Below are 24,804 nucleotides of genomic sequence, written 5' to 3' on the forward strand. Positions count from 1 at the left end.
ATAACAAACCCTAGCATGTCACTAAGCAATAAAAATCAAATCTTTAACCCTAAGATGATACTAACAATCATAAATATTAGGAAGAACATAGGAAGTATCGCAGGAATCATATTTAATATATTTGATATTACCCTAGACATGATACTAGGAATACCATAATAATCTAAGGATGACTTCTACATCATAACATCAATAAATCAATTAAATTACTTACTTTGATGCCTCGTACCTCTTTCTAATAACAAAATACACACATTAGTAACTTCAAGGAAAATAATAATCAAACAATTAAATTAAATAATTGAAATAGAGATTTGGGACCAAACCCTCAGAAATTAAACCTTTCACGTCTAGGGCGAAGACAACTTCGAATATGGCTAGGTGTTTCTAGATCTTGTGAATGCGGAATTTTGTGTGTGAAAAGCAATTTTAGAAAAGAGAGAGAGAGAGATGAAATAATCAAGAAAACTTGATGAGAATTGGTGAATGATTAAGAGAGAATTAATGATTGCGAATGAAAACTGATTGTAGGTGAATTCGTGAGAATTGGTGCATGAAAACGGAGTTTTTAATACGTTATTTATAGAGAAATCAGCCAAAAAGATAAAATATCAAAACAGAGCACTTGGCGCACATAAAACGAGATTGGCGCACGCAAAACAGAGCTGGCGCCAGCGCCAGCACCAGCTTATTGGCGCCAGGCGCCAATGGCTAGCACCAGGCGCCAATGGTTGGCGCCAGGCGCTAGGCCTGGTTCCAGGCGCCAATGCTTGGAGTCAGGCGCCAGGCCTGTTTTTGACACGTTTTCGAAAATCAGATAAGTTTGCCGTATTGGAGGATAAAATCGTATCTTTTCCTCGAAAATGCTTTTTGATTTTAATTAAAACTCTGAAAAGTCAACAAAAGTCAATTTATCAATGCTAATTGAATTAGGAATGAAAAGAACCTTCTAGAAGAATCTAGAAGACTAAAACCATTCCTAATTGCATTAGGAATGATAAATCATATTAGGCCCTCCTCTAGATCATTGGGCCGCATATAAGGTTCAAACCGGGCCCAGTTTGGTAAATTGGCCATAACTTCCTCAATATTCATCGGAATTGGGCTTATAATATATCGTTGGAAAGCTCTTGTCAAGCCCCATCCAACTACACTATTATTGGACCCATATCATGGTCCAACCAAACTGGATTGGCTGTTTTCTTAAAATAATTTTTCAAAAACAGAGAGAAAAGAAAATAAATTAAAACTATCCGCAACACTAAACTTTCCACACTTTCACTTTATTCGATTATGATTCGACGCGAAAGGTACTCATCACTGGGTTTGGTTTTGGGGAGACACAAATGGGTGTCTAAAGTTCCCTAGTCGTCTCTTACCACCACCCTCAATCTAAATGTACCATTTGTAGGCACATATGCACCAAAGTTCACCTTTACACAACCATTCCTGGGAGAGTAGGAGCACTCCAAATCATACTTGACGGAACAACAGACGCACCCACATTCCCCCTTACCTTTGCGTTGTAAGTGACATAACCCTCACACATACACACATACCTAGCTGCATTGCCAACACCGTTCAGATTCTTTACACCATAAAAAACACCTTATTTCTGCAAGACCACGCATCCCACACTAGGCATGAGAAAATTAAAGTTGTTTGTTATCTATCTTACCAGGAACACATTGGAAGAGCTCTCTGAACGAAGCCTTAAGAGCATAATTAATAAGATCCCTCAAACTGCTTTGCTGCCAAATAGAAGAAGCATACTTGTAATAAAAAAGAATGTATTACTGTCTTCATTCCATTCCCACAGATCGTGCAAATAAAAGAGTTACGAATGTGCCTCGAGAATAGGGCATACATTGCCCCCAAAGAGTATTTGCACTCCTATCACAAGAAATGACATAATTTTGGTGGACCTTTCAACCCCCATACTACTTTCTTGATATCCACTACTAGAAAACAGGCAAATTGAGACGGACTGGTTTCGACGGACATGAAATTCCATCGGAAAAATCGATATTTCCGACGGATTTATTTTCCGTCAGATATTTCCGACGAATAAAAAAATTCCGTCGAAAATCCGTCGGAATATATGTGATTTCCGACGGAATTTTCCGTCGGAATTTATAGTTTCCGACGGATTTATAGTCCGTCAAAAAATTCCGACGGATTTATAGTCCGTCAGAAAATTCCGACGGATTTTTGCGTCGGAATGTAATTTTTTTAAAAAAAATAAAACTCTTTTCACCAAACCCTACTCCATCTTTTTTCCGCCTCCCTTACTTCTCTCTCCTCTCCTCCTTTCTTTTTCTCGTTCCTGCTCCTCCTATCTTCTCCTTCTCTCTCCTCTTCTCCTTTTCCCATTCGTTCCTGCTCCTCCATTCTTCTCCTTCTCTCTCCACTTCTCCTACTTTCTTTATCTTCTATTTCCTTTTCCCCTTTCCTTTCTTTCTTTTCTTTGTCGGCGACAAGAGTTTGGGTCAAAATAATAGTGGAGGTCTGGTGTTCTCAAAAAATTAATGGTTATTTGGGTCAAATTTGACCATTAAACCTCTAGATCTAGAGTTCTATGGTCGAATTTGGCCATATTAAACCAAATTTGAGGTGACATTCAAAGCAAAATTCGATTTTAAAGGTATGTTTTCTTTTCTTTTTTTTTAATTCGAATTTTGGGTTTGGTTGTGGTTTTGGGCGGTAGTTATTGGTAGGTAGTTTGGTCGGAATATGGAGCGTTATGGTGGTAGTTCTTTATTTTATTTGGGTGGGTTTAGGTGATAGATCTTGGTTAGTTGGGTGGTTTAAGGTGGGTGGGTTCGGATTAGGTGGGTTTAGATGGTAGATCTGAGGTACACTACAAGAAAATTGTCTTTTCGTAGCGATTGTACATTAGCTACAATATGCTAGTATGTTTATGAAATAATTAAGGAATTCGTATCATTTTACAATCGCCATGGTTTTCTCATATAAAATCGAAACGGAAATCATAATAATACATATCCACACTATTTTTACACATTTATATAATTTTGAGAAATCGTATCATTTACAATCGCCACTAAATCCTAAAAATCGATACGAAAAGCCTTTTCAACACTAGATATATAAATATTGTTTGACAAAGAATACATAAAATAAAATATGTCATAGCTTATTGGTGAAACATTTAATATAAGAGTTTGAGGTTGCATGTTCGAATCTTGTAAAGATCATACGCATGTTTTTTTGAAGAAAATGAGTTAAACATTTATATCGATTGTAATCGCTACAATAATCACCACGATTGGATGTAGTTTTTCGTATCGATTATTGAGGCCAACCCCAGCGATATTGAAAACCACTACTAAAGGCTAAGGCAACGGGGGATAATGTATCGAATGACCATTCGTTGGGAAAGCTTTTTGTTGCAATTACAATAGATACTAAAGGTTAAAATAATCGCTATGAAAATGTTATTTTCTTGTAGTGGTAGTTTGGTGGGTTAGGGACCTCAGGGTTAGGTGGGTGCGTTGGTGGGTGGGTGGTTCGGGTTAGGTGGGTACGATTGGTGGGTTAAGGTTGTGGGTGGGTGCGACTCGTGGCTTAAGGTTGTGGGTGCGTGCGACTGGTGGGTTAAAATGGTGGGTGGGTTCGAGTTAAGGTGGTGCGACTGGAGGGTTTAGGTGGTGGGTGAGTTCGGTTTAAGGTGGCATGAGGAGGTGCGAGAGGTGGGGTCAAGGCGAGTGAATTGGTTAAACATAGTGGCGGCGGTGGCTGGAAGCGGTGGTGCGGTGTTTTTTCTTACTTTTTTCCTTGGAGTTTCCGACGGAATTCCCGTCGGGAATTTCCGACGGATTACAGTCTGTCAGAAATTTCCGACGGACTTTGTCGTACCGGAAAACCTCTTCCGACGGACCGATTTCCGTCGGAAAAGTGGTTACGACGGAAATTCCGTCGGAAAATGTTAATTTTCCTACAAAGTGTATTGCGACAACCGGTTCCGACGGAATTTCCGTCGGATTTTTTCTGTCGTAATCACGCTGTTTTCTAGAAGTGATCATCTTCCCCCGTACATATTATAATCTCCATGCATTTGTACACCCTAGCCTGCCAAGCCGATAGGCTGATCGAACAGTGAACAAGCCATCCGAAGTTGGCCACCAAAATCACCTATCACAAACTACATCATTAGGTAGCGGAATATTAAGGATTTTATTACGATCCTTCATTCCAAAGTTTGCATCTACTACATTATTATTCTATTTTATTTATTTTTGTGCAAATGAACTACAAGAGCAATACAAAATATAAACGGGGAGGACAAAGGAGGAAATAAATCCTACATCCTATATTATCGTACACAAATCATTCACTTTAACCAATAAGACAAGACCTCATAGGTTGTAATGTTGATTATTTTGATGAAATATTTTATTGTCTTATACTTCGTATAATATAGTCAAATCTATTTTATAATATAGTAAATACCACAAAAGAAAATATTATGCCATGAATAATATTTTATTTAATAAATCTCGGCCTCCCTATAGTTTAATACTTGGCTTTGCTCTTGCGGTCACATTACACTTCCTTCAACAACAACAACAACAAAAACAAAAAAAAGAAACACTTCTCCAAATATCCGAATGACATCTTTATTTATTTTTTAAAATTTGTTTTAAAAATGTTTAACTTATTGAGGTTGATATTATATATATATATATATATATATAAATTGTGAAATTTAACCTTGAAAATTTTAACGATGTAATAATTCAACGACAAAGACAGAGTATGGTTTTAGCCCTTTTAGGTGTTGTGGCATAAAATTTGCATTAGTCCAAAGTGGGTTGGATGATAGAAAACTAAGGACTTGTTCTAATACACTGAAATCAGCTGAACTGAACTGAACTGAGCTGAGCTGAGCTGAACTGAACTAAACTGAAAATAAACGTATGAGAATAGGCCCTAATATCCACACATTTTGAGAAATTTTGGAGGTTTCGGGGCCTGGAATCGAAAAAGCTTGAGATTTTAGGGGATACATCTCGGAGTCATATAATGCCGTTTGGAACCATATATGATCATCATATGTTGTCATAAATGTTCGTGGTAGGCTTGAATTAATGAAATCGGTGCAAGTTGTAAATCTATAAATTGGTCGTTCAAAGGAAAATTGGATGGTTCCACCCAACCAATTGGTCTCCCAGAGGGTATTAGGAACTATGGTAAAAAAGTAAACATTTCGGCAATTTTTATTTCCAGATGAAAAAAAGTAAAAAAAATTCCAAAATTAAAAGCTAATATCCACGTTTTTTGAGAAATTTTGGAGGTTCGAGTCCCGTTTCGAAAGGGCTTGTGATATTAGGGGATACATCTCGTATACATATAATGTTGTTTGGAACCATATATGATCATTATATGTTGTCATAAATGTTCGTGGTAGGCTTGAATTAATAAAATCGATGCAAGTTGTAAATCAGTAAATTGGTCGTTCAAAGGAAAATGGGATGGTTCCACCCAACAAATTGGACTCCAAGAGGGTATTAGAGACCATGGTAAACATTTCGGCAATTTTTATTTCCAGACAAAAAAAAGTTAAAAAAATTCCAAAATTGAAGACTAATATCCATGTTTTTTGAGAAATTTTGAAGGTTTTGGGGCCTGGTGTCGAAAAGGCTTGGGATTTTAGGGGATACATCTCGGAGTCATATAATGCCGTTTGGAACCATATATGATCATTATATGTTGTCATAAATGTTCGTGGTAGGCTTGAATTAATGAAATCAGTGCAAGTTGTAAATCGGTAAATTGGTCGTTTAAAGGTAAATTGGAGAGTTCCTCCCAACCAATTGGACTCCCAGAGGGTATTAGAGACCATAATAAACATTTCGACAATTTTTATTTCCAGGAAAAAAAAGTCAAAAAATTCCAAAATTAAAGACTAAGGGCTTGTTCTAATAGACTAAAATCAGCAGAACTGAGCTGAACTGAGCTGAAACTGAACTGAAAATAAACATGACGAATAGTTGTGAAATCGTAAGAGTGTAGGAGTAGGACTGAGTAATAATAATAATAATAATAATAATAATAATAATAATAATAATAATAATAATAATAATAATAATAATAATAATAATAATAATAATAAAAGAGTAAGGCCTTGTTTTAACTAACTAAATTTATTAAATTAAATGTGAAGTGAAATAAGTTGAAAAGAACAAACCCTAAGTTAGGACCAAGCAAGCTATGAACTTAAGTGTTTTTTTTTTTTTTTTGATAAGAAGCTATGAACTTAAGTTACTCCACATTTAAAAATTAAGCCATACGTGAGTGAAAAAAAATCCGTGGGACGATGGGGTATGGCAATAAAATTGAAGTAAATAGAGGGAATAGAAAAGGACATCCGTTAATTGGAGTTTTGTGGAAACCAGAAAAAAAAACCAGTGTAAAATCCCCCACCTCCACACTGTCTCTCTCTCTCTATTTCTCACACACACACTCAAAAACACACACTCGCTCAGTTTCTCTCTCTTACCCTCAAAAAAAGGTGACTCCCAAAAAAGAGAGAGGAGAGAGAAAGAAGACGGGTGGGGTTCGAGACAGGGAAGCAGCGTTGAATTGGGGGAGGTTGGTTTGGATGTGCTAAGCCGTTTCTTTTGCAATTCAAATCTAACTGTAGATTTCCCCATTTTTAATGGGTGACTGATTACCTGGGAATCGATCTCTCTCTCTCCTCAAGCCTCAGCAAAACTGATTTTAGCAGTGATGAGAATGGGTGTTAAATTAGGCAGACTTGCGTTGTTGTGGCTGTGTCTTTACATTTCTCTAGTTTCTGCAGCCAGATTGCATTCATCTTCTCGCCAGAAATTTCAGGTCCAGAAGCATCTCAACCGGTTGAATAAACCTCCTGTCAAAACCATTCAGGTTTTTTCTCTCTCTTTTTTTTTTTTTACATTTTAGTGCTGTTAATTTTTTTCTTATATATTTAATCATTTTTTTTGAGGGAAATAATTTAATCAGTTAATTTATTTATTTTTGTTGGGATAATCTACTCTCTTAAGTGGATTAATGTGTTAACCGTTTTTTTTTTTTAATAACAAAACAAATGTTAGGAAAATACTCTTGTAGATGCAGCTGTTTGCTGCAAACAGCTATGGATTTTAAATTTTATTTATGGTGTCTTGTTTTATGAGGAATATTTTGAAATGCCGAAAATGAAACGCCTTTTCTGCTTGGTCCTTTTTTTTTTTTTTTTTTTTCTCTTTCTAACCCTTTTCCACCCAAAGAAAATAATATTCGTTGAATTGTTAGGCTTTCAGGTCTAAAAAAAATTTCCTCAGTACAGTGATTTGGTTCTCATATATTTTCACTGCCATAGTTGTAATATGGAATTATTGACGATTTAGTATAGTAAATCAATCAATCAATCAATCAAAGCCTTAATCCCAAAAGTGGGGTCGGCTAACATGATTTAGTATAGTAAATGGTTGAGCATAATGTGTGAAAAATTGATGAAGGGTGCATGTGTTGCAATTTGCAGAGCCCAGATGGTGATATCATTGACTGTGTTCACATGAATCATCAGCCAGCCTTTGATCATCCTTTCCTCAAGAACCATACCATTCAGGTATGTTACTTACATTTCTCCCCCTTTATTTATATATGGGGTCGTGATGTTCACTGTGCGGTTGTTTATCTTTTGGTTTGTGTTGTTCACTGTGCGGTTGTTGTTGGGTTTATTACAGATGAGGCCTAATTACCATCCTGAAGGGCTTTTTAGTGAGAGCAAGGTCAATATTAATTCTAGAACTGAACCGCGAAGCAATCCAATCACTCAGCTGTGGCACGCCAGTGGTAAATGTCCTGAGGGTACTATCCCCATTAGGAGAACCAAGGAGGAGGATGTATTAAGGGCCAGTTCTGTTAAGAGATATGGAAGGAAGAAGTATCACCGCTTTGCCAAGCCCAGGTCTCCAGATCCCGACCTTGTCAACGAAAGCGGCCATCAGGTCTCTTCTTCCTTCCTTCCTTCCTTTTTAATTCTAGTACTGCTGCTATTCTTATATGTCTACATTGCACTCTTTTTTCTTAAATAAATACTAGTATATTCATTTTATTTCTTAATTCTTAATTTTCATTTGACTTGGTTAACAGCATGCTATTGCATATGTTGAAGGAGACAAGTATTACGGTGCAAAGGCAACCATAAACGTTTGGGAACCTAAAATTCAGCAGCCCAATGAGTTTAGCTTGTCTCAAATCTGGATTTTGGGAGGCTCCTTTGGTGAAGATCTTAATAGTATTGAAGCTGGTTGGCAGGTATCCATTATATGAATCACCTTTAATTAGATCCTCAACACTGTTTCTTTCAACCTTTTTCTTATGTTGTGTGAATGGTTGTGGAAATAGGTGAGCCCTGATCTTTACGGAGATAACAACACCAGGCTTTTCACATACTGGACGGTAAAACCTTTTTCTCACTAGTCACTCCCTCCCTGCTTGCAAGCTTCACCTTCACCTTCAATTCTTGTACCAGTACTAATTTGTTATTGTCTAATTGTGATTTGCTAGGGCATTGTATTACATATTGTATACTTCCCTAATCCATGCTAAGTGCTCCATATAAACTAACTTTTCTATTCTTAAAAAATTAAAATTATTCAGAGTGACGCATATCAGGCCACAGGTTGCTACAACCTCCTATGCTCAGGATTCATACAAATTAACAGCGAGATAGCAATGGGCGCAAGCATCTCACCTGTCTCTGGGTTCCGTAGTTCCCAATATGACATCAGTATCCTCGTCTGGAAGGTAAATTCCAAAATCTCCACTCAATCTCTTATTAGTTGTGATATGCTCATACTGTTTACTTACCTTTACATGGTAGCGATAATTTAGCATGGACTCATTACTATCTGAGTAGGAGTTTTTATTACTGTTTACTTATACCTTTACATGGTAGCAATAATTTAGCATGGACTCGTTACTGTCTGAGTAGTAGTTTTTATTATGAAATTCTAAGAAATCAATGGCTTTTGATGTCATAAAGGAGGCAGTTCCAATGGCTTTCCATTTTTCCAATTAAAGAGTTATTCCGTCTTTAATTATAAATGAAGGGAAAAAAGGGTGTTGGTGTCCTTAAGTATTATTTTAGGATTAATGGAAAAATTAATCATTTATACGTGTTACTATTAAATAATGAAGATATTAAGGAGAGCGAGAAAGGGACAAGGCTGTGGTCTGTGGATCAGATGCGAAGGAGTAAGAAATATAGTAGTGAGAATCTTTCATATTGATTTCCTAATGTTTATGGAGTAAATATTATTAAAAATGGCCTTCTGTTTTAAAATACAACTGGGGCCATTTATATAATTTTTTCCCTGTGTGGGACCCCCGCCACCACTCCTTAATTGTCCTCTCTCATGTCAATCAAGAATGAGGACAATGAAAAGCTATTCATATTAGCCTTTTGAGTTTTGATCCAAAAATGAGGACAAAAGATGATCACATGCATTGTTAACTGTGAATAATGGGAGTTGTAAAACAATCCAAGTTCTCTTTTGACTTACTATATTTTTGCCTGTGGTGCCCTCTCAGTTTTGAAGGAAATGGTGGGACTAATGGGTGGGTGGTTGGGTGGGAGTGGGGTGGCCATGCTAAGAGGAACCACCACCATATATTGTCTTTGCTTTCCCTGTGTTATTGGTTAGGAGGACTAGCTCTCTACTTTATTTGATTTGATGTTGACCATGAAGGCATATGAAATTACCATTACCATAATACTCGTAGCTTTAGCTGTATTATTATATTATATTATATTGTGTATCAATTATGACGGAATTCGGCTTAATGGATATATGTTGGTTCTAGGATCCAAAGGAAGGGAATTGGTGGATGCAGTTTGGAAACGACTATGTACTGGGGTATTGGCCATCATTCTTGTTCTCGTACTTGGCGGATAGTGCTTCAATGATAGAATGGGGAGGGGAAGTCGTAAACTCCGAACCAGATGGGCAGCATACATCCACTCAAATGGGGAGCGGCCGTTTTCCAGAGGAAGGTTTTGGCAAAGCAAGTTACTTTAGAAACATACAGGTGGTTGATGAATCTAACAACCTCAAGGCTCCCAAAGATATTGGTACCTTCACCGAGCAGTCCAACTGTTATGATGTTCAAACCGGCAATAACGGTGATTGGGGTCATTACTTTTATTATGGAGGTCCTGGCAAAAATTCCAAATGCCCTTAGCGTCTAATAGAACATTACCAAAAATACTGCAGAGTAGAGTACAATATTATTAACCTTAAAATCAATTAATCCCCCCCCCCACCAAAAAAAAAAAAAAAAAACATTGCGGAGGCAGAGGCACCCCAAAGGGATTGGCCCCCTTCTCTCATCATATGTTATTTTGTAATATTCGATCGATCTTGGCGCTTGTACCGTAATCTCTTCTCTTTCTCTCTATCCCTTTTTTTTTCCCGTCCCATTCCATCAATGTAGGGTGGTCAGTGGACAGTGGTGCATGTAGAGTTTGGTTTTTGGTTGTAGTTATTGAATATGACGTGATTGTGTAATTTATTTTTCATTGCAACTGGTATTGGTTTTGAAACTTCTCCTCCATGTAAGTGTAACGGGGAGGATGCAGCCTTTGTTTCTTTTCACTGAACTCTCAAGGAGCTGGTCTGTTTTCAATGCTAGTAGTTCATAGTATTTGTAATCAATTTGTAGTAAGTAGCAATCCATAGATTGGGTTTTTTAGATTCGCAGTCAATCCTCTTTTTAAGTTTTTGTTTCTTTGTTAATATATTCTTTTCAATTTACTTTTCCATTCTCTCTTTTGGAGCGACCTTTTTCTTTTGGGGTTTGGGAAAAATTGCTGCCCATTTGTCAATAAAGTTTGCTTTAGATTGTTGTTAAAATGGGGGTGGGTTTTTTAAAAAAAAAATATACGAAGTACTACTTTTTCACTTTCAAAAAAAAAAAAAGAAAAAATATACTACTACTACCCATTAATTTTGGGGTTTTTTTTAAAATGCTTTTTTTAAAAAAATGCTTGTTATCCTTTATCAAATTCATCTTTATTTTTTTAATTCATCTTCTTTTATTTTCTAAAAAAAATTCAAAAAAAAATTGTTATATATAAGTGGTTATGAGTGACTAGTGAATAAGCAGACGAATGGTAATGGAGCGCATGTGAATGGATGACACCACTTTCCAGTCGGCAGTCGTCGCATTGGGCCTACCGTCCTTTACGTCTCTTTTTTGTTTGCGAAGAATCCAAACCTCCACCCCTTCCAATGTTTTTGTTTGGTTCAACTCGGCCTTCGGTTTTTTTTTTTTTTACCCATATTTTCTGTATAATTTCAAATAGGCTAGTAAAGGTCCGGTTTAATACACAAATTTTTACTGAAATAAATTTTTTTTTTTTAAAAAATTAACCGATTGGAACTTATTTTATAAATTCTCAACTCCCTTCTCCCACAATATATAAAAGTTAAGCGAATTTTGGGGTTTCTTCATCGGAGAAGCTAGTGTTGTTTGAGGCGGTCCTTAGTGACCTTCGTGCTGTTTTATTAAAGGATCTTAGGGGTGTTGCTTGGCCATGATGGACCTCTCTTCTAGTGAAGTGTAGCCTGCTGCCCTGCTGATAGTGTCTTGTTTTAGTTTTTTTTTTTTTTTCGTTTGGTTTGTTTCTTTAGTTTGCTTCTGTTTGTGTGTGTCTTTCTCTTTTTTAGCCCCTCTCTTTCACCAAAAAAAAAAAAAAAAAAAAAAAAAAACAATATATGAGATTTGTCCCACATTATGAGATGTTAGACTTTTTTCACTATTTATGCATTGACCATAATTTTTTACTAACATAATAAAAACATTTGAAATACTAGTTTTGTGCCCCGTGCGATACCCGGGTTGTTTATTGAATTGTAAGATAAATTTTTAAATTATATATCAAATTTAAAAATACATCATTGATACAAATTAGTTAGGAATTTGATGTGCTTTTATGACGATTTGCTATCTAATATGCATGTAATGACTAATAATAATGTTGGTGGAAATGTTCGATTTAATACACTAAAAAAAATAACAAAAAATAAATTAAATGAAATAAATGTTCAAAGCCTGTTGGGTTGATACGAACCTAAAACTTTGGGCAAGAGTTAAACATTTCTTGACTCATAACGTGAAGTGACCCAATTCGAGATGACTCGTGACCCGACACTAATTGATGGGTCTACATAGTAATAAACTTTATTAAATTGTAAAGTACTCATATTATTTTAGCCGATTAGTATACCTTATAAATGGATGTTTTACGCTTTGATTTATAATCTAACTTTAAACTAGCAATTTTATCCTAATACTCTATCCAAATAAAATTTTAAATTAAATTTTTTATCTTTTAAAGTCTATTTAAGTCTATCCTACGTGGCGCGACACTTGGCGAAAAGTTGGAACGCCAAGTGTCGCTGTCTTGTAACCTGGCTAAAAGTTTAGTTTTATATTAGTTATATGATGTTGTTAGATAGGTATTAATTTATTTTTATTTTTTTTTGAAAAAAGTCCTAAAGGACACTTTTAATGTAAAGTTTCATAGTACTTAATCATAATTTTAAAATAGTTTTTATTAATATTTAATTATACAAAAATAAAGTCAAACTAGTGCATTGACATTTGTACAATGTTGACTGTGTCATGTATTCTAGAACAATAAGGGTATTAGGAAGTATATTTCTTCTTTATAATTATTGAATTTTACTCCCTCTGTTTTTTTTAATACTTGCTCCACTTTCCTTTTCAGATTGTTTTTAAATATTTGCTCCATTTCCTTATTCGGAAAACTTTTAAAATATTTACTCCCTCTGTCCCCGAAAGAACGACCCATTTGGATTGATTACGCGGGTATTAAGAAAGTTAAATAAAAAGAAGTAAAGTATATTGAAAAGATAAATTTACATGTGGTTTGTAAAAAAAATAGAGAGAGAAAGTAATAGAATTACATGGAAAATCAAATTTTTATATGGGGAAGCTAATTTTGCACAAATATTGTTGCAAATTGGTGGGTGTTTTAATGCAAATGGGTCTTTCTTTTTGGGACTAAAATTAGGCCAAATGGGTCGTTTTTTCGGGGACGGAGGTAGTAATTAATTTCTCTCACTTAATGGATCCACCATTAACCATATTTTTTATTCGCTCTGTTTTATAATGTTAGTCCCATATACTATTTTGGACGTTTCAAGAACATCTACCCATATTGAATATGTCTCATTTTTAACTTAATTTTTTTTTTAATTAATTGGTTGTGGATTGATGACATGACTCTAAGTAAGAGAATCTTTTCCTTGAAATGCAATTATGACTTATGCTTCCCCCAAAAAAATCAAAAAACTTAAATAAGGTAAACTAATTATGAATTATTTTGTACTTTCATGTTAGATTCCAAATATTCTTCTTTTCTTATTTTTTTGTGATTGATTCAATATGAGACTAAGGCCCCGTTCTCATCACCTTAATTTTGCTGAACTTAAATTATTTTTATTGAAATTAAATTAATTTTACTGAATTGAAATTATTTTTGCTGAACTGAAATTATTTTTACTGATTTTCTATTATAATTTTTCTTTAATAAAACAGAATTTTGCTAAACTGAACTTATTTTTACTGAACTGAAATTAATTTTACTAAACTGAACTTATTTTTACTGAAATGAAATTATTTTTACTTAATATTATTTTCTTAAGGTGAAGAAAACAGGGCCTAAGACCACTCTCACTCATGGTCAAAAAAATAAAATGCCATTCTCTCGCTACCCACTTTCTCACTCCTCTTTTCCACTTTTTTCCATGGGCGTTTTTTTTATACAAGTCCTCACACACTCATGGGCTAAAATAAACCCACGACAAAAGTAAAATTTTTAATAATAACGAATTAAGTAGAAAAATGTGATTTTTCAAAGTGCACAAAAATATAACAAAATGGGTGTCTACTTATAGATAAAAATAAATTATGAACATTGATCATTTTTATTTTTATTTTTAAATACGTTAAATTGGTCAAAATAGCTATTTTTAGATTTAATTAGTGGGCTACACAAGTTACTGTAGCATTACAAAAATGCCATGACCTTGGGCATTTCTGATTTTCCTCATGGGCATTTTTTTTTTGCCCATGAGTGGGATACATGTTTTTGGTTTTTTACCTTGAATTTCTCCTCATGGGCATATTTTTGACCATGAGTGAGAGTGCTCTAACAATATGAAACGAAGGGAGTAATGTTTTAGTCTCTTTCTTCCAAGTTCCAACTAATCCAATACTTTTACTTTTTACAATTTTTTATTCTTCTACCTACCCCACTACCTCTATGTTTTATTACAATATCTAATTTCTCCTAAAACTCCGTACTGGAAAAATGGAACAAATATTTAAAAATGGAGGAAGTATTTAACTTAAATTACTTTTACATATTACTTCTTCACCTTTTTTAAAGATGACTCACTAAATTCTAATGACCTATGAGGCTCTCACCCTATTTTAAAGTGTGTTATTATAGATAGATAGAGAGAAAAAGATAAAGAGAAGAGATTACAGTACATGCATAATACAAATGTGCCATGATGATTAGAAAATGAACCTCACAATAGTTGAGATCTCGTTACAATAACATATGAATAATAAATAAATAAATAATAATAATAATAATAAAAAAGCGAATTGTTATGTGTGTATAGAATAAATGGATGTACTATGGATGATTTATAGACACGTTTACGCTAGTTTTATAGTTGTTTTTAGGTGTTTTTGTTGCTTTTAAAGTTGCAAATACTTGAGTTGTCCATTTTGTGTTCTATTACGCTTCGTTTGTGTTTTTTTAACATTTCAAGTAGTTCATAACTATTTGTACGCTTTAAAAGTGATTTTGGAAGAATGAAACGGTAAAATGATGAAACGTCAATGAATCGAAGTTATTGGATGAAGGATATGTGTTTGTAGAATCTTATGTAGGGATATATTAGCATACGCTTAAAATTAGCAAAGACAATTATCAAAAATGGAAAATAAATTAAGAATTGTAATTTAAAGCATACCTCAACAACTTTAGAAATTGGAGAACTATAAGTTAATGAACCCCTGGCCTGCAAATTTTTAAAAAAAAAATTAAAATCAATTATACATAATTCGTATTAAAAACTAATTAGAATGAAGTGCAAAATAAAATATAAATTTAGTTGTTACTTTTCTTAATTATATAAAATGATAATTCATATTAAAAAATAAATGGATTGAAGTTAATGCCAATTATGTATATACGTACTTACGTAGTAGATAATTTTTTTTAACTTGATAATGGAGTGAGAGAGGGGGAAGGTGTTGGAAACATGAAAGAACTTAACACAGTTTGGGAGAAGGTGGCAGAGACTTCTCCAATATTGCTTAATACGTAGTACAATTAATTATGTAGATTTAAAATTAGCCATATGTCCATTTAATTGGCCAAATTCAAAGACGAAAGTTCCCATAAAAAATAAAAAAAAATTATGACGTCAATTATTGATTTAGGCGGGAATTTTTTGCATGATAGGGTAATATGTGTACAATTTGGAAAGAAGATGACGTCAGCAGATCCTACTTTAGTATTAGTTATAAGGCAAAAGCTAATGAGCGCCCCCAGGGCGTTAGATAAGAGAATTAAAGTGCAAATATTAGAGTAAATTAACATTAATTACACCGAACGACGCGTGATTTTGTCATGAATTCCTAACTTAATACCATTTCAACCAATATAATTTATCTTTATCTAACGCCCCGGGGCGCTCGTTAGCAAGATCCTAGTTATAAATAGATTACAAAACAATCCAAAATGAAAAGTAATTGAACATTAGTGTATAATACATATAATAATATGTTAAGGGATCATTCATTGTCCCTTTTTTCCCAAAATTTCCAAAAAATACAAGTTTATCTTTGAGACATGCCATTTTTTTATTGTTATTGTAAATAAAACAACTTTTCATTAAAAGTTGGCCCACGGTTGATGATGGTCAGATAAACCAATTGATTTATGCCATGCGATAAATTTGGACCTCATCTTTTTGCTATTAGTTTTCAAAATTATGATGATTATAATGAGTTTGATTAATATTGTTTATATGGGTTCTTTATTAATTTTTGAGATAAATTTTTAATCTATATATCATATTTCAAAATTTATATCCAATACAAAATTATTTAGGTATATATATACGTGCTTTTGTGACGATTAAAACTCTGAAGCAGGCATGTAAATGACTAATTATAATTAGGGATGGCAATCTAGTCCGGATCTGACCCTACTCCTCCCCGATCAGAGGTAAAATATCCGCTCTGAGTCCGAGAAAAAAAGTAATCCAAGTTAAACTCCATTAAAATAATCCGACTCCGAGTCAGAGGAGGGTCGGAGTCGGATCCTACAAAAAATCCGACTCTGACAAATGTCCGACTTTAACGGATTATCCGACTCCAATAGATAGTGGATTTTGTGTGGGTCATGGTGGAATTGGGTGTGGGTTGTAAAGGCCCAAATAGCCCAACATCTTAAAGTATATTGAATAATGAAAAAAAAAAAAACTCGGAATCGGGTCGGATCGGAGTTGGAGTCGGAGGTCGGATATTGATGTCGGAATCAGATGTCGGAGTCGGATTTAACCTCCGACTTCCTGTCGGAGTCGGATTTAGCATAATCCGCTCCGAGTTCAACCCGTTGTCATCCCTAATTATAATATTGGTATTTTTTTAGAATTTTTTTTTTTGAATAAAATTATCATTCAATTATACATATGAAATAGTGTTAATTTTTCGGAAAAAAAACTCTCAACTAACAATTTTATCCTAAAATTATATCCAAATTTCATTGAAAATAGAATTCTAAACTAATTTTTTTTATCCTATGAAGTCTATCTAAATATATCCAATGGGCACGACACCTGACATTTGACAAAAAATTGAAATGTCAAGTGTCGATGTCTTGTGGTCTTACTAAAAGTTTAGCCTTATATATTAGTCATATGATTTATTGTCACTGTTTGGTTAGAATAACAAATAATTTTCATTCACGCTTGTTGAATAAATAAAGTTATTTATAATCACATGAAGGTTAGAGGCTTAGAGCAAGGAAAGTACATTCTTAGAGTAGTAGTGTAAAAATATGATGTATATTTGTATTGTACATAAAATTATTGTATTCCACGTCATCATTTTTTTTGACAAAAAAAAAATTCATTAATAAAAGATATTCAAACAACACTTATTAAATTCTAAAATTTCAAAAAAAAGTACTTAACACCATAGAACTAATTACATCACATCCGATCATTAATCATCTTAATAAAAACTTTTTTTTAGGGGAAGCTAGCTAATGCATTAATTAAGGGACAAAATGTATTGCACATAAGGGTTAATCACCTCGGAGCAATGATTAACCCAAACTTGTTCTATACCCAATGACATTGGTTTGCAAGGTGATGGGATACATAATTTCCATCCCTTTTAACATGAGATTAAATTAAAGACTTAAACTCACAACTAATAGACAGATATCCTCCAAGACTCTGTCAAAATTAGACAAATATACTACTACTTTCAAAATCCTTGTGATGAGAGTTTGGCAATCAGACTCCAAAACTTCATTTGAAGCAATACAATATGTGATTTAACACTAAGGGCTCATTTCACTCTTTTTTCCCTTAAAGTCTAATTGGTATAAGTCTAGTTAAGTTAAGAGTTTAAGACTAGTTAAATTTAGGAAAAACAAGTATTAATAAGGGATATCCAAATACAAATCTGTAAAATAATACTAATGCCCCGTTCACTTCACTTGATCTCCAAAAATTTTGAAAACTTTTTTCTCAAGCAAATTAGCTTGTTGTATTTTTCTCAAGCAAACAAGTTTTAAGCTAATTTGCTTGGCCAAGTTAATTGTATTTTATGACTCCAATGGTCAAACTAGTAGCTAGAGATTTATAAAATTGCAAGCAAGTCTTTGGGTACAACCATTGGAGTTACTCTAAATTCCTAAGGGAATAGATAACTGACCTTCTTCCACATATACAAACATGAAGCTAGGTTAGTACATATATAAGTATAGTTAATTAGGTTTTTTTTTGTTAGTTGATGTTTGACAATTTTAAGTATTATACAAATATTTACAATTATTTTGTAAATATTTGTACAATACTTATCAGTTGTTTAAGATGACCAAAAAGTGTGAGAAATTTTGTATAATACTATACTTATCAGTTGTTAGTATCAGTTGTTCAGTAAATATTTTTGTATTTGTATTAGTTGTTCAGTAAATATTTTTGTAATTGTATCAGTATAGTTAACTGTTCAGTAATTACTTCCACATCCTTCCTTTTTGTTTTTAATCACTTTGACTCTTCGTTACATTATTAATTAAGTTGATTTTCATTAAGTATATCCCTATCACTCTCAAAAGTATAACAAGTAGATTAGAAAAAAGGTATTCCCTCCATTTGTAATGATAAAATCTATAGTGTGGGTAAAGAGAAAATGTTATCAACTAGAAAAGTACAAAGTACTATAAAGTATAGTTAGTGGAGATATATTTAATTGTTAGTTGGGGAAAGAAATAGTGAAAAAAGTAGTGTAAGCGGGGGTTGGTTGGAGAGAGAATTAATAAAATAGTATTGGTACTTACCAAAGAAAATAAATTATTGCAATTATTATAAAATGAATGTAATAGAAAGTGTTACGATTAATACAAAATAGAGGGAGTACAAATTTAGACGATTGTAATAAATTCCCACGTAACTATGTTTTTTCTTTTTTTGTAAAGCACAATATATCGTTATAAGAGAGAGCATGTATAATGTCAAAATCTTAATGTTGCAAGTAAAGCAGAGTGGAGGAATAGGTTTGTAATACGGAGAAACTAAATATCTCTGTATTATGATATAAAAGGGCATGTTCACATTTACTTAATTTCAGTTCAGTTCAGCTCTAATCAGTTTAGTTCTGTTCAGTTCAGTTTAGCTCCAATAAGTTCAGTTCAACTCTTAATTTTCCTCTCTCATAAAATATGCATTTCAGTTCAATTCAGTTCAGTTCAGTCCAGTTCAATTCAGCTCCAATCAGTTCAGTTCAGCTCCAATCAGTTCAGTTCAGCTCCAATCAGTTCAGTTCAGTTCAGATCCAATCAGTTCAGTTCAGTTCAGATCCAATCAGTTCAGTTCAGTTCAGTAAATGTGAACAGGCCCTAGAAGTTAGCGCTATACACGTTTTGTTAATTTTTTTTTTAAAAAAATAACTTTCACTATTGGTGTTTTTGTAAGTGTTACACTTTAAGCAACACATAATTTTAGGCAATTTAATTGACATAAATAAAATAAGAGGACATGAAGTAGTTAAAGTACTAAAAAATTCTAAAAGAAAGACATTAGAGTTAAGAATTTATTGTTTAATACTCCTGTAATATAATGAATGTGAGAGAAGAGAAATAATAATATATTAAAAAAAAAGTAAAATCTGCCAATTGCAGCCATTTAAAGTTAGTATTTTGCAAATTGCAGCCTAAAAGTTTTTATCGATTGTAAAGTGCAGTCCGATTTAACTTTTTTTATCGGTTTACGTGTTGAAAAATATTCGATTAAGGTTTTAGGGGAGATTTTAGTCCTTAAGATTCCGAATTGAGCACATAATCAACAAAAAAAAACACAAGTGCCTCGTTTTGCGTCACAAAAATGTATGATTTGTGGACAACTATTTTTATTATGTTAATATATATATATAAATTATAAGAAAAAATATGTTAAAATACATATATTCATTGAATGCATTTAGAATATACTTAGTATATAGTTGCCAGTTGAAGATTACATATTATAAGATATATAAATTATTATTTATGAAAATTTGGAAAAAAAAAGAATGTAAAAGTGGCGGGATTTTTTTTTAATTAGAGCATAACAAGTGTCATGTCAGATTCGCTTTTAGTAGTATTACTTGATTATCCCCGTGCGATGCACGATAATAACAATAGTTTTGATTGCAATATCAATGGATTAAGTATGGACCAAAATGAAAGATTTTAAATATATATTTAAATATTTTCGTATAAAAAAATACATATTTAAAGGTCATAGTATACACAAATCATAAGCTTATACACAAAAAAACAACAATTATTGTGAAGTAATAAATCTAATCCAATATAGTGTCGACTTAAATCGTGAAACTATCCATGTAAAGATGTAATCTTTCATTGGAGACTCCTTAGAAGCTTAAATGTGATGCAAACTTTAATCCTCCAAGATTTTAAGATTTTTACACACAACCGACAACTAATGTAATATATAAAACCTTTATAAAAAAAATGTAATAAACAAATTCCAATTGGAGGAACCAAACCCAACTATCAATTATTCCGAAAAAAAATACTTATCTTCGTTACAAAGTAAATCATCAGAGAGTGAGGAATAAATCAAGTGGTTAAAGTTTTCCTCCCGATTCTAGGAGGACATAGGGTCGATTCTCACCCCTGCTCTTGTGGCTCTTTGAACACCCAAAAAAAAAAAGTTAAATCATCATATAAAATGTTAATTGTATTAAAATATTTCGTATTATTTTCCCCCAAAAAATTGATGATATATTGATATGGCTACAAATAAAAATGATTATATGTTTTATTAGTAAAAAAACCCTCAAAATCAACTCGTATAACAACTCGTTATGTTGTTTATACGAGTTGATTTTGAGGGTTCTATAATAGATAGAGTTCTAACAATATATTAGAGCTTTAAAAACATCATATACACAATACACCGATGGTTAGTTGGTTACCCTCCCCTAGTCCTCCACCTCAAATTTCATTTATTTGCCACTTTTTCCATCTCAAGATGTCTAAAATGATTTCATTCACTATTTTTTTTCCTTATAAAACAAAACAGTTATAGTATAAAAATTAGGCAATGTAAATAACTACTTTCTAAAATTTCAATAAACCAAGTTGAGAAATAGTTGTGAATCTCGACATAAAATGTTGATTCATAAAAAAAATAGATAAATTAAAATAAGCAAAGAAGAATAAAATATAAAGGAAAGGGAAAGTTACCAATTTCAAGGTCAGGCCAAGGTTCATCTCCTCTATAATCTACAATTATCATTATCACCTACAAAATACAATTTATTTACTTGTAACTAATACAAAACATTCTGATTGCCTTCATGTATCCACCGTACCTTCAACAACAATCATCGTCGTTAAAGTTGTCCCATCACTGTGACAATTTTACCCATAAAAATGGCAAACGAACCTATAAATAAATGAACAACCTACAAAATGTGTAATATATTTTGTACTCAGTAAAAGAAAATCATCAAAAGATTTAAAACTAATAAGAATGAATTTATAGAAAAAAAATGTTTCCATTTTTCGCAATGAGAAGATGGAAGAGAAAGGGGTAAGCCATAAGATGCTGAACAAAATAGATTGATTTAATGGAGAGAGAAGAAGAGCCGTGGAAATCATGGATTAAATAGCAGACCGTATTTGATGATGAGATTATTGTTTTTATAAGTATGTTGCTTAGGAACGCTCTTGGGGCATTGGATAAGCATTTAAAATATTACATAAAGTGGCATTAATTTGGGAAAGCATGACAAAATCACGCGTCAATCAGTGTAATTAATGTAAAATTTTAATTTAATCCTTCTATTTTTAGCTAGCTTATCGAACGCCCCTTCGTTAGCTTTTGCCTTTATATAATAGAGAGAGTAAATTATGCTTCGTTTGTTACGGAGTACTGTAGTTTTGATATTGAAGAAGGTGTTGGCTTAGGTTGCACAATATGGAGTTATTGTTACTAAATCCAGAATAGTCTACCTCGTCCTCATTCAATCAACTATAAGATCAGAGATGAAAAAAAAAATAATGTCAGCGATCAATTTAGGCTGGAAAATATTGCACCACAGTCCGACATGTGTACGGTTTAAGAAAAATATGATGTTAGCGGTTGCTACTATAGTTTATATATATAGATAGATAGATAGATGGTACCATTTTTTTTGTAAAATTTTATTTTTTATTTTGACTGATGTTACCAATAATAAATTTGAAAGAATGTACAATTAGTCCATACTTGATATATATATATTTTTTTAAGTAGTCCATAATTGAATTTGGGTTATTTCCTCAAAAAAAAAAAAATTTGGGTTAAAAGGTTTTTTTCCAAAAAAAAAAAGGTTTACAAGTTATAAGAAAAGGAATGTGTTCCTGAAACAGAGCAAAATCAACCCAAAAAAAAAAAAAAGAATAGAGTAGTGGTAGTAGATAGGCCTGTTCACGGATCGGATATCCGACTCATCGGATGTCAGAAATTGATATCCGAATCCGATCCGAAAATTTCGGATATCCAATATCCGATATCCGAAATCATTCGGATCGGATATTTCGGATATCCATTATCCAATGTTATTGAAAACTCAAAATTAATTATGGTTGTATTCCTGTAATCATGTACCTGTTAATCCTATACTGTTTTTTTTTTTTGAAAAACCTGTACAATAATTGTAGTAGTCTTTTTTGCAAATTAAATTAATAAAAAAAAACCATTAAATAACATACAACTCCTCAAATACAAGCAGTACTGCAGTAGCATACTAGGAATCTTAGTGCATTACAAAACCAACTCCTCCAATTAAAAATACAAAGCTTAATAAAGTCTCAATATTACAAAGTTTACTAAAGTCTCAATATTACATTTTACTAAATAAAATAGAATCTGAAACCATGACATGTTAGTGACACTCTGCCAAACTAACTAACCACATTTTAGCAAACTCTTAATCAACGAAATTAACTTTTGATTTTACCATCTACAAATTCTCTTAATCAAGCTCCTAAATCCTCAACTCAACTCAAAAATACAAGTGTCAAATCAAGTTAGCAAGCAATCAACCCCAAATACATACCGGAGAGGAGCGGAGATAAGCCGAGCAAATAGGTTGGTGCCGTGTAGATCTGGACGAGTGGACTGAAGGAGTGAAGGAGATCTGAAGCGTGGACTGATCTGGAGCGTAGCGGTGGGGTGGGGTGGCGTCGTGGACTCGTGGCGGTGGGGTGGGGACGTGGGGTGGTAGCTTGAGGCCTTGAGCGGCTGAGGGTAGAGAGAGAAAGGGAGGAATTTAGGGTTTTTAGTGAGAGAAAGTGAATAGGGTTGTCTAGGGTGAATACTGAATAGGTTGTCTAAATAACTACTGATTTATTAATTTGTTTTAATAATATTTTTTTTTACAAAAATATATTTAATTTCAATATTTGCCCTTTAAATTTTCGGATATCAGTTCGGATATCCGATATCCGATATCCGATATTTTTCGGATATCCGAAAATTTAAAAATCAATATCCGAAATTGTATCCGATATCCGATTTTTCGGATCGGATATCCGATCCGAAATGAAAACTCGGATCGGATATTCTAAAATTCGGATCGGTTGCGGATCGGATTTTCGGATTTTCGGATAGTTTTGTACAGGCCTAGTAGTAGATGGGAGTAAAAGAGTTGAAAAGATCTACGACTACAAATTTGGATTAATCTCCCACAGTCCCCGGTGTCTGAAAACCCGGTTTTATATATATTTTTTTATTTTAAAAAAAAACCAAATACTACCTATTTTCCAGTTTCCACAACAACACTGTAGTCTCTGTAGAAGAAGCAGTAGGGTTTTAATCTGGGTAGCCCCAAATTTACCCAAAATCCGAAGGAGAACTCAAGTATTCAACTACTCTCTCATACGTAAATTATTATTATTGTTATTCCTTGTTCATCTTGAATATTTAATTTCCCCAAATTGTGTGATGCTGAAACCCTAGGTCTAGGCCTGTAAATTCCAAACAGGTGGAGTGGTGGAGGTGGAGGTGGAGGTGGAGGTGGCGGAAGCGGAGTCAGAGGCGGAGTCAGAGGCAGAGCATGAAGTAGTCGGTGAAGTAGAGGAGGTTGGTGAAGAGCTGAGCCGAAGCCATGGAAGGCGAGCAGCATGACATTGTGTTGGCTTGTGTTGTATCGGGTGCCCTTTTTGCTTTTCTCGGTTCTTCATCTTTCTCCATTCTCTGGGCTGTCAATTGGCGCCCTTGGCGTCTCTACAGGTATTCAATTTCATACTTTTACATCATCTCATTACCCTAAGCCCTAAGCCCTAACCTCATTCCTGCTTCTCTTCCATGCAGTTGGATCTTTGCCAGAAAATGGCCAGATCTCTTCAAGGGGCCTCGACTTGGTATTATATGCGGTGCACTCACTCTCTTTGCTTGGTTCGTTGTTGTTTCTCCTCTTTTGCTACTTGTTGCTTGGGGATCCTGGCTTATTCTTATTTCCGGCCGAGATATCATTGGCCTTGCTGTCATAATGGCTGGAACTGCTTTGCTTTTGGCTTTTTACTCCATTATGCTTTGGTGGAGAACTCGTTGGCAGAGCTCAAGTAATTTTCTTTCTTTTCCCTTCATGTCTTCTAAACTACACTTTCCTTGCTTGTCTTCAATTATTATTGTCAAATTTAACAATTACCTTTTCGATGTCACTTTACCTTACATGCTTAATCCAACCTCCGATATATTTCCTACTAAGCGCGCTACTTGACAAACATTGGCCTCATCATCCCCTTTGACTAAAATCATAAAGAGAAATTCTCATACAAGTAGGGAGGTGAAGTGGGGCAAAACAAAAAGATCAAATGGTGCCATCCTAATCCCAATACTGTACCAAACTCTCTTAGGAGGTGGTTGAACTCTATATCATTGCTGCCTACATCTAATGTATACTTTAACT

At 33.6% G+C, this 24,804-nt stretch overlaps 2 protein-coding genes across 2 annotated transcripts in view; both read left to right on the forward strand.

Moving 5' to 3' along the window:
- Positions 1-6,434: 6,434 nt before the first annotated feature.
- Positions 6,435-10,808, forward strand: LOC145628342 (protein neprosin-like). The gene is made up of 7 exons (XM_081680625.1): positions 6,435-6,912; positions 7,529-7,615; positions 7,734-7,997; positions 8,143-8,307; positions 8,398-8,451; positions 8,653-8,799; positions 9,859-10,808. The coding sequence occupies exons 1-7, from the start codon at positions 6,754-6,756 to the stop codon at positions 10,234-10,236; spliced, it is 1,254 nt and encodes a 417-aa protein (XP_081536751.1). The 5' UTR covers positions 6,435-6,753; the 3' UTR covers positions 10,237-10,808.
- Positions 10,809-23,525: 12,717 nt separating this feature from the next.
- The window catches only part of LOC145628343 (calpain-type cysteine protease DEK1-like), a 32,828-nt gene continuing 31,549 nt past the window's right edge, over positions 23,526-24,804 (forward strand). Inside the window, exons 1-3 of the mRNA XM_081680626.1 lie at positions 23,526-23,753; positions 23,853-24,125; positions 24,207-24,457. Coding sequence (XP_081536752.1) covers positions 24,001-24,125; positions 24,207-24,457 — 376 coding nt within the window. The 5' untranslated portion in view covers positions 23,526-23,753; positions 23,853-24,000. The remainder of the gene's footprint in view (positions 23,754-23,852; positions 24,126-24,206; positions 24,458-24,804) is intronic.

This window comes from Chenopodium album, chromosome 4, assembly GCF_948465745.1.
Source record: "Chenopodium album chromosome 4, dcCheAlbu1.1, whole genome shotgun sequence".
NCBI classification, from domain to species: Eukaryota; Viridiplantae; Streptophyta; class Magnoliopsida; order Caryophyllales; family Amaranthaceae; genus Chenopodium; species Chenopodium album.

What these genes read in the sequence shown, in the direction of transcription:
- LOC145628342 (XM_081680625.1), top strand. Translation starts at nt 6,754, where the DNA reads ATGAGAATGGGTGTTAAATTAGGCAGACTTGCGTTGTTGTGGCTGTGT. An exon ending in TCAAGAACCATACCATTCAG is followed by an intron (nt 7,616 to 7,733) that starts GTATGTTACTTA and finishes GGTTTATTACAG; the next exon opens with ATGAGGCCTAATTACCATCC. An exon ending in GGCTTTTCACATACTGGACG is followed by an intron (nt 8,452 to 8,652) that starts GTAAAACCTTTT and finishes AAAATTATTCAG; the next exon opens with AGTGACGCATATCAGGCCAC.